Here is an 11,056-nt window from a genome sequence, read left to right on the forward strand (position 1 = left end):
GTGACTATGGTCTTACAATATAGTTTGAAGTAAAATAATGTAATGCCTCCAGATTTGTTATTTTTGCTTAGTCTTTCTTTGGCTGTGGGCTCTTTTTTGGTTCCATATGAATTTTAGGATTGTTTTTTCTAGTTCTGTGTAGATTGATGGTGGTATCTTGATGGGAATTGCGTCAAATTTGTAGATTGCTTTTGGCAGTATGGTCATTTTCACAATATTGATTCTACCCATCCATGAGCACAGGATGTGTTTCCATTTGTTTGTGTTATCTATGATTTCTCTGAGCAGTGTTTTGTAGTTTTCCTTATAGAGGTCTTTTTCCTCCTTGGTTAAGTACATTCCTAAGTATTTTATTTTTTTGACAGCTATTGTAAAAGGGGTTGAGTTCTTTTTTTTTTTTTTTTGAGACGGAGTCTCGCTCTGTCACCCAGGCTGGAGTGCAGTGGCCGGATCTCAGCTCACTGCAAGCTCCGCCTCCCGGGTTTACGCCATTCTCCTGCCTCAGCCTCCGGAGTAGCTGGGACTACAGGCTCCCGCCACCTCGCCCGGCTAGTTTTTTTGTATTTTAGTAGAGACGGGGTTTCACCGTGTTAGCCAGGATGGTCTCGATCTCCTGAACTCGTGATCCGCCCGTCTCAGCCTCCCAAAGTGCTGGGATTACAGGCTTGAGCCACCGCGCCCGGCCGGGGTTGAGTTTTTAATTTGATTCTCAGCTTGGTTGCTGTTGGCATATAGCAGGGCTACTGATTTGTGTACATTAATTTTGTGTCCTGAAACTGCTGAATTCAATTGCCAGTTCTAGGAGCTTTGGGGATGAATCTTTAGGGTTTTCTAGGTATACAATCATGTCAGCAGCAGCAACAGTGTGACTTCCTGTTTACCAATTTGGATGCCCTTTATTTCTTTCTCTTGTCTGATTGCTGTGGCTAGGGAAAAGTACAGATTTAACTCTCTTACCATCAGTACCTCTGATACACAGTACTCACACATACAAACATTTTATTTGTTCCTCAAGATATAATTATATCACCTTTTAAATTCTTTTAAATTGCTACTTAATTCTTTCTTACTTGCTAATTATTACTGTCTTAAATGTCTCAATACATTAAAATACTTTAGGTGTTTTGTCAGTTTCATAATTTTCCTGGATATGTGCCTTCATAATGCTACATGTATTCTCCGATACAGAGCTCCCACATATGCACCCGTTTCTATCTACTCTATGCCCAAGCTCTGCATGATTATTCCAATCATCCTCACACCTATTAAGAACCTTTATGGTGTGAATATTCTTGGCATTTCTGATAGCTTTAGTTATCATTCCACTACAGGGTGACCTTTAATCCACTCTGTGTGTGCATATTTCTGAAACTACAAGCCAGGCCTATTTTAATGAGTTTTATTCTCTTCCCCAGCTCGACTTCTGCAGGCCCCATCCCTTCCCAGAAAGAAGAGGAAATGACTGAGTCCCAGGTAAATATTAAATAGTGTATCTGTTTCTTGCCTTACTCTCCAATGCAATTTAAGGGGATTACAGTAATTCATACAGTAAATTATAAAGGCCTATATACGTAAAATATATTTTCAGGGGAAATAGAGTTGAACAATTAAAACTAGGGAAGAGTTAAAATGTGGGTATTTTATGAAATTCAGAGAGATTAAAGTTGGGCATCAAATTTAAATTTCCTTTTCATAGGTAAAGAAAACCAGAGCAAAAATTTGTTACATAATTTTCATTGTATGTAACAATAAAAAATCAACATTTTCTAACAGAAATAAGCTTTTCATTGATACCTAGAGGTCAATGAAAACATTTTATTGTTACTTCTTGTAGTTGATAAACCCAGCTCTTTTGATGTTCTCTTTTGATCAAGGACAAAATAAAGTGTAACTACCAAAATAGCCCAGCATTAGAAAGAATGCAAATGAACATTAACAGAAAAAGGAATAAATTACAGTATTTCACACAGTGGAATACTACTTAACAATAACAAAGAACAGATGACTGCCACACACAACAACCAACATGGATAGATTACACAAACATAGAATGAAAGAAGGCAGAAACAAAAAAGTATATATCGTAGGGTTCCTCATATGAAGTTGAAAACGGGCAAAACTAATCTATTGTGATGGAAGTCAGAATACTGGTTACCTCTGAGAGGGTATTTACTGTGAAACAGCATGAAGAAATCTGGAGGGCTGAAAATGTTCTATGTTTTGACTTGTAGGTACCCATGTCTACAAATGTATACAAATTTATCAGATTGTATGATTAAGACTAGTCCATTTTACCACATTACTCTATGTATGTCATATATAAATTTATTTATTTACTTATATTTATTTACTTTTTGAGATGGAGTCTTGCTCTGTTGCCCAAGCTGGAGTGCAGTGGCACGATCTCAGCTCACTGCAGCCTCCGCCTCCCGGGTTCAAGTGATTCTCTTGCCTCAGCCTCTGTTGTAGCTGGGATTATAGGCACCCACCAGCACTCCTGGCTAATTTTTGTGGGTTTTTTTTTTTTGTATTTTTAGTACAGATAGGGTTTCACCATGTTGGCCAGGCTGGTCTCAAACTCTTGACCTCAAGTGATCCACGTGCCTTGGCCTCCCAAGTGCTGGGATTATAGGTGTGAGCCACTGTGCCTGGCCCATAAATTTAAAGAGAGAAAACTAGACTATCTTGAGAAAGAGGTGGGATGTGTGTCTTTCAAATGACCCTATGTAACTATCTTTTTCAATGGGCATTTGCTGCTGATTGAGCCACACTGTAATCATTTCTGGTGAATTCTTAAAATTTTAACCACTAGAATGTGAGCAGAGAGTGTGTTTTACTTTGTTTACTGCTGTATCTCCAGTACCTAGAACACCACCTAGTACACTTGATATTCTGTGAATACTTGTGATTTCCTTTCAGATTTATCTTACCCTCTCAGATACTGAACATATTTTACTTTTTACCCTCAGCTCAAAGCTTTGATCTTCTGAGATATACCTTTCTTTTATAGTGTTGTTGTTGTTGTTGTTGTTGTTGTTGTTGTTGTTTTGAGTCTCACTTTGTTGCCCAGGGTAGAGTGCGGTGATGCCATCTCGGCTCACTGCAACCTCTGCCTCCCAGGTTCAAGCAATTCTCCTGCCTCAGCCTCCCGAGTAGGTGGGATTACAGGCGTGCACCACCATACCCGGCTAATTTTATAATTTTATATTTTTAGTAGAGACGGGGTTTCACCATGTTGGCCAGGCTGGTCTCCGATTCCTGACCTCAGGTGATCCGCCTGCCTCGCAAAGGCTGGGATTACAGGCGTGAGCCTCCGCGCCTGGCCGACCATGTATTTTTATCTACCAGTTTCTGTATATCTCTGGTTTCTTCCTCAGGCACACTCAGTTAATTTTCAAAATGAACACACCTGTGTAACACAGTGCACACACTCAACGAAGAAATACAGAATTACCCTAGCACTCTAGGATACCTTTTCTATACCTACCTAGTCATCACCCCCACCCCAGGAGTGTTCAGCGTTTATCACCGTAAATTGTTTCTCCCTGTGTTTTAACTTTATATATTCTGTGCATTCTGTATCTGGCTTCTTTTGTTTAATATTATGTTTGTGAGATTCATCCATGTTAAATTGTTGCATCTAGTTGTAGTTCAGTTAATCTCATTGCTGAATATTATTATATTCTCTGATCAATATTTCCATGGATCTTATAATCCATGTCACTTCATTTCTTTCCGGGAACTACTCTAGCAACTGCCTACTAATCTCCCTGTATCCACTCCTGACCATCTATAGTCCATTCTCCATAGAACAACCAAAGTGATAATTTAAACCTCAGGTTTTATTATGACTTATCTGCTTAATACCATCTAGTGGCTTTCCTTTACATGTGGAATAATGTCCCTTACAAAGCCCTTCTTGGTATGCCTTCTGTCCATGTCTTCACTATTATCTTGTGCTACATTCTCCCCCATTCACTGTGTTTCAGCCTCACTAACCTTTCCCTGCTTTGAACAGACCAAGTTTATCCTGCCTCAGGAACTCTGAACATGCTTTTAAATGTTCCTACCCTAGATATTTATATGACTGGTTCTTTCTCATTCAGGTTTCTGCTGAAATGTCATCCTCCTCAAGGTCGTCTTTGGTTACTAAATTCAAAGTAGAGTATCTGATTCATTCTATAACCCATTACCTTTATTGCATTTCTTATCAATATCACATTTTATCTCACTTATTCACTTGCTTATGTTTTCATTTCCGTGTCCCCTAAGTACAAGCCCCAAGAGGCCCAGAATGTTTCTAAACTCGCTCTGCTATCCCCTGTGAGTTCTGATTGATAAAATGAAAAAACTAATTTTAATGCAGTCTGATTCAAAACTTAGTTCAATCAGCAAATTGTTCTCTTGGCAATTATTTAGTCATTCAGATTCTCTTCTGTATCCCTGTTCTGTTAAGGTGGTGTTTGAGATAACAGGGAAGATCTTCATAGCTTGGGTATGTGCTAGATGATTTAGCTAGCTCCTTTTTCATGTGCTAGATGATTTAGCTAGCTCCTTTTTCTGTACATTCAGTGGCTGATGAATTTATTTCATGTGTATTTCATGTGTATTTATTTCATGTGTATTTCACAGCTCAATGATGGTCCAAGGACCTCTCCTTATCAACTGGCCTCCTTTGGTTCTTGCTATCTCTGTAGATCTCTCTGAATCTCTGTCATACTCTCGATGCTTCCTGAGTCCCCTAAACCCTACCACATGCATGTAGGATCATTTTGCCTTTTTTTTTTGAAACAGGGTCTTACTCTGTCACCCAGGCTGGAGTGCAGTGGCGCAATCTCAGCTCACTGCAACCTCTGCCTGCTGGGCTCAAGCAGTCCTGCCTTCAGCTACCCAAGTAGCTGGGAGTACAGGCACGTGCCCCCATGCCTGGTTAATTTGAAAAAACAAAATTTGTAGAGACAAGGTCCCACTATGTTGCCCAGGCTGATCTCGAACTCCTGGGCTCAAGCAATCTTCCTGCCTCTTGGCCTCCCAAAGTGTTGGGATTACAGGCATGAGCCACTATGCACAGCCTCATCTTGTCTTCTGAAATGACCCTATTTCATCCTACTCAGGGTCTGTGCTATATGGGAACTGAAAGCTACTTAGAAGTTATTCTCTCAGTTTGATATGACACTCTTCCCACTTAACTCACTGCCTCTCTCCCATTTCACACTCATGCCTCGGAGTGTGGGGAGTTTTAGGCACATATTTAACTTCTTACCTCCCTACCTTCAAAGCCTTTTTTCCTTCTATTCCAGGCCTGTAAGAGGAAGGAGAGGATTTTCCCCTTTCATCTTCTCCTCTTTCCTTTTTCAATAAAGTTAAAAGGAGAAAAGATAGGAGGAGGCATAAGGAAACATACATTAATACGTACTTCAAAACTAGTATACTGGTTAAACATGTTTGGAGCTGGTGAGTGCTGAGTTGAGGCCAAGGTAGTATAAAATAAGGCCATGGAAGGTGTTGAGATATTCTTGGTGATAAAGCGCATTGATAAAGAAGAAAATTAGCCCATAGAGAAGAATATCACATTTATTTGTTCTTTCGTTGCCATTAAGTCTTCATCTGCAAGTAAAAGGTTCACTTCTCCAGCAATGCAGGGCAGAGTACCTAAGAAAATTAAACTAGTTCAGCTGATACTTACGGAGCATACTGTGTGCTCTGCATTCTGCTTAGTGCTTTATTGGAGCTCTTCATTTTTTCATGTGGATTTTAATTGTTTTTTGCTACTTCCTTTCAGTCTGAATAACTTCCTTCCAGGTTTCTTATGAGGCCAGTCTGCTAGCATTGAATTCTTTGTTTTTATTTATTTCACCTTATTTTTTTTTTTACCTGAAATTCACATACATATTTAAAATTATTCTACAATTCAGTGGCCTTTAGTACATTCACAGTGTTGTACAGCCACCACCTCTATCTGGTTCTGTAACATTTTTAGCACCTCAAAATAAAACCCCATGCCCATTAAGCATCTGTTCCCCTATCCCTCTCTTCCTCCAAGCCCCTGGCAAACACCAATCTGTATTCTGTCTCTGTGGATTTAACCTATTCTGGCTATATTATCTATTCTGAATATTTCATATATATATACAATAATAAAATATGTGACCTTTTGTGTCTGGCTTCTTTCACCTAACATAATCACCTTCATGTTTGAAAGATAAGTTTCTGGGCCGGGCACGGTGGCTCAAGCCTGTAATCCCAGCACTTTGGGAGGCCAAGACGGGCGGATCACGAGGTCAGGAGATTGAGACCATCCTGGCTAATACGGTGAGACCCCGTCTCTACTAAAAAATATAAAAAACTAGCCAGGCGAGGTGGCGGGCGCCTGTAGTCCCAGCTACTCGGGAGGCTGAGGCGGGAGAATGGCATAAACCCGGGAGGCGGAGGTTGCAGTGAGCTGAGATCCGGCCACTGCACTCCAGCCTGGGTGACAGAGCCAGACTCCATCTCAAAAAAAAAAAAAAAAAAGAAAGATAAGTTTCTGGCCAGGCGTGGTGGCTGACACCTATAATCCCAGCACTTTGGGAGGCCGAGGTGGGAGGCCGCGGCAGGTGGATCACGAGGTCAGGAGATCCAGACCATCCTGGCTAACACGGTGAAACCCTGTCTCTACTAAAAATACAAAAAATTAGCCGGGTGTGGTGGTGGGTGCCTGTAGTCCCAGCTATTTGGGAGGCTGAGGCAGGAGAATGGCGTGAACCTGGGAGGCGGAGCTTGCAGTCAGCCGAGATTGTGCCATTGCACTCCAGCCTGGGCAGCACAGCAAGACTTCATCTCAAAAAAAAAAAAGAAAAAAGAAAGATAAGTCTCCTAAATATAGGAGTCTTTGTTGATAGTTTTTTTTTTTAATTTTAGTTTTGTAGAAACATAGTAGGTGTATACTGTATGAAGTATACATTTATGAGCTACATGAGATGTTTTGTTTTGTTTTGTTTTGAGATGGATTGTCGCTCTGCCGCCCAGGCTGGAGTGCAGTGGTGCGATCTCGGCTCACTGCAAGCTCTGCCTCCTGGGCTCAGGCCATTCTCCTGCCTTAGCCTCTGGAGTAGCTGGGACTACAGGCGCCCGCCACAACCCTCAGCTAATTTTTTTTTTTTTCTTTTTTTTTTTTTTTTTTTTAGTAGAGACAGGGTTTCACCGTGTTAGCCAGGATGGTCTCGATCTCCTAACCTCATGATCCGCCTACCTCGGCCTCCCAGAGTGCTGGCATTACAGGCGTGAGCCACCGCGCCTGGCGAGATATTTTGATACAGGCATACAACGAGTAATCAGGGTAAATAGGGTATCTATCCAAGCATTTATCCTTTGTGTTACAATTTACTCTTTTGGTTATTTTTAAATGTACAAATAAATTATTGTTGACTATAGTTGTCTTGTTGCACTATCAAATGTTAGATCTTATTCATTCTAACTGTGTTTGTACCTATTAACCATCCCCATTTCCCCCACCCACTATCCTTCCTAGCTGCTGGTAACCATCATTCTGTGCTCTATTTCCCTGAGTTCAGTTGTTTTAATTTTAGCTCTCATAAATAAGTAAGAATATGTCAGGTTTGTCGTTCTGTGCCTGGCTTATTTCACTTAACATAATGATCTCCAGTTGCATCCATATTGTTGCAAATGACAGGATCTTGTTGTTTTTTATGGCTGAATAGTACTCCAAGGTGTGTATGTATCACATTTTCTTTATCCATCTGTTTCTTGATGAGCACTTAGCTTGATTCCAAATCTTGGCTATTGTGAATAAACAAGGAAGCATTAAATAAGGGAGTGCAGATATCTCTTTAATACACTGATTTCCTTTCTTTTGGGTATATACTTAGCAGTGGGATTGCTGGATTATATGATAGTTGTATTTTACTTTTTTGATGAACCTCCAAGCGGTTATCCATCTGGTTGTACTAATTTACATTCCCACCAACAATATATGAGAGTTCCCTTTTCTCCACATCCTGGCCAGCATTTATTATTACCTGTCTTTTGGATAAAAGCCATTTTAAAGCCAGGCACGGTGGCTAATGCCTGTAATCCCAGCACTTTGGGAGGCCAAGGCGGGTGGATCATCTGAGGTCAGGAGTTCAAGACCAGCCTGGTCAACATGGTGAAACCCCGTCTCTATTAAGAATACAAAAATGAGCCAGGCATGGTGGTGCACACCTGTAATCCCAGCTACTCAGGAGGCTGAGGCAAGAGAATCACTTGAACCCAGGAGGCAGAGGTTTCAGTGAGCCAAGATCACACCACTGCACTCCAGCTTGGGCAACAAGAGTGAAACTCTATTACAAACAAACAAAAAAAAAACCATTTTAATTGGGATGAGATGATATCTCACTGTAGTTTTAATTTGCATTTATCTGATGATCAGTGATGTTGAACACCTTTTCATATGCCTGTTTGCCATTTGTATGTCCTTTGAGAAATGTCTTCAGATCTTTTCCCCCTTTTTAAATCATATTATTAGATTTTTTCATATAGTTGTTTGAGCTCCTTATATTATCTAGTTATTAATCCCCTGTCTGATGGATAGTTTACATATATTTTCTCCCATTTTGTGGGTTGCCTCTTCACTTTGCTAATTGTTTCCCTTGATGTGCAGAAGCTTTTTAACTTGGTATGATCCCATTTGTCCATTTTCCCGTTGGCTACCTGTGCTTATGGGGTATTACTCAAGGAACCTTTGTCCAGTCCATTATCCTGAGTTTCCTCAGTGTTTTAGTCGTTTCATAGTTTGAGGTCTTATATTTAAGTCTTTAATCCATTTTGATTTTATTTTTGTGTATGGCAAGATATAAGGGGTCTAGTTTCATTCTTCTGCATATGGATATCCAGTTATTGAAGATACTGTTCTTTCCCCAGTGTATTTCTTGGCACCATTGTTGAAAATGAGTTCGAGATGTATGGATTTGCTTCTGGGTTCTCTATTCTGTTCCATTGGTCTGTGTGTCTGCTTGTTGTTATTCTTTGTTGCTGCTACTTCTGACAGGATCTTGCTCTCTTACTGTCTTGCTCAGGCTGGAGTGCAGAGGTGTGAACATGGCTTGCTGCAGCCTTGACCTCCCCGGCTTAGGTAATCCTCTTGCCTCAGCTTCCCAAGTACCACAGGTGCACGCCACCATGCCTAATTTTTTATTTTTTTGTAGAGACAAGGTCTCACTATGTTGCCCAGGACTCAAACTCTCAGGCTCAAGCACTTCTCCCACCTTAGCCTCCCAAAGTGCTGGGATTACAGGCACAAGCTACCCTTCCTGGCCTATGTGTCTGTTTTTACATCAGTACCATGCTGTTGTGGTTAACTGTAGTTTTGTAGTATAATCTGAAGTCAGGCTCCTCCAGTTTTTTTTCTGTTTGCTCAGGGTGGCTTTGCCTGTTCTGGGTCTTTTGTGGTTCCATATAAATTTTAGCATATTTTTCTATTTCTATGAAGAATGTCATTGGCATTTTGATAATAATTGCACTGAATCTGTAGATTGCTTTAGGTAGTATGAACATTTTAACAATATTGATTCTTCTAACCCATGAGCATGGACTATCTTTCCATTTTTTTGTGTCCTCTTCAATTTTTTTCATCAGTGTTTTATAATTTTCATTGTACAGATCTTTCAATTCTTTGGTTAACTCTTAGGGATTTTCTTTTTAGCTACTGTAAATGGGATTAATTTCTTGATTTCTTTCTTCAGATTGTTTGCTGTTGGCATATAGAAATGCTATTGATTTTTCTATGTTGATTTTGTATCCCACAACTTTACTGAATTTGTTTATCAGTTCTGATAGTTTTTTTGCTAGAGTCTTCAGGTTTTTTCAAATAGAAGATCATATCTGCAAACAGGATAATTTGACTTCTTCTTTTTTAATTTGGATGCCTTTTACTTCTCTTATCTGATTTCTCTTGCTAGGATTTCCAGTACTATGTTGAATAACAGTGGTGAAAGTAGGCAGCCTTGTCATATTCCAGATCTGAGAGGAAAGGCCTTCTGTTTTTCCCCATTCAGTATACTAGCTGTGAGTCTGTCATATATGGCTTTTATCGTATTGAGGTATGTTCCTTCTGTACTCAGTTTTGAGAGTTTTATCATTGAAGGGATGTTGAATTTTATCGAATGCTTTTTCAGCACCAGTTGAAATGATCATATGGTTTTTGTCCTTTATTCTGTTGATGTGATATATCACATTGATTGATTTGCAAATGTTTAAATGTCCTTGCATTTCTAAGATAAATCCCACTTAGTCATGATGTATTATCTTTTTAATGTGTTGCTGAATTCGGTTTGCTAGTATTTTGAGGATTTTTGCATCAATGTTCAGCAAGGATATTGGCCTGTAGTTTTATTTTTTGATTTTTTTATTTTTTGATCTGTCTTGGTCTGGTTTTCATATCAGGGTTGAAGGGGTGGCCTGCCCCTCCACACCTGTGGGTGTTTCTCGTTAGGTGGAACAAGAGACTTGAGAAAAGAAATAAGACACAGAGACAAAGTATAGAGAAAGAAAAGCGGGGCCCAGGGGACCAGCACTCACCTTACAGAAGACCTACGCCGGCACTGGTCTCTGAGTTCCCTTAGTATTTATTGATAATTATCTTTACCATCAAAAAGATAAGGGAGTGGCTGGACAATAGGATCATTGTAGGGAGGAAATCAGCAGTAAGACATATGAACAAAAATCCCTGTAACATGAATAAGTTTAAAAGAAAATGCTGTGCCTTGAGATGCATATGCAAACTCTCCATAAACCTTTTAGCAGCATTGCTCCAGCAAGTCCCACCTTATTCCTAAAGGCGGTTTTCTCCTTGCTCAGTAAACAAAGCATACAATCGGGTTCCATTGCCCAGGGATGGGCAGGAGACAAATTCTTTTCTCTTACTTGAGATTAAGAGAATGGTGATGACCTTTAACCAGCAAGCAGCCTTTAGGCACTTGTTTAACAAAGCACATCCTGCACAGCCCAAAATCCATTAAACCTTGAGTCACCACAGCACATGTCTCTTGCAAGGACAAGGTTGGGGGTAGGGTCACAG

The 11,056-nt window shown here is 40.1% G+C and overlaps 1 protein-coding gene across 8 annotated transcripts in view; it reads left to right on the forward strand.

Moving 5' to 3' along the window:
• ZNF569 (zinc finger protein 569) overlaps positions 1–11,056 on the forward strand; it is a 67,409-nt gene that overhangs the window by 28,103 nt on the left and 28,250 nt on the right. For all 8 annotated transcript variants that reach the window (XM_017870556.1, XM_017870553.1, XM_017870558.1 and 5 more), the window contains one exon: positions 1,416–1,473. In XM_017870556.1, coding sequence (XP_017726045.1) covers positions 1,416–1,473 — 58 coding nt within the window. The remainder of the gene's footprint in view (positions 1–1,415; positions 1,474–11,056) is intronic.

This window comes from Rhinopithecus bieti, unplaced genomic scaffold, assembly GCF_001698545.2.
Source record: "Rhinopithecus bieti isolate Rb0 unplaced genomic scaffold, ASM169854v2 scaffold_5002, whole genome shotgun sequence".
Taxonomy (NCBI): domain Eukaryota; kingdom Metazoa; phylum Chordata; class Mammalia; order Primates; family Cercopithecidae; genus Rhinopithecus; species Rhinopithecus bieti.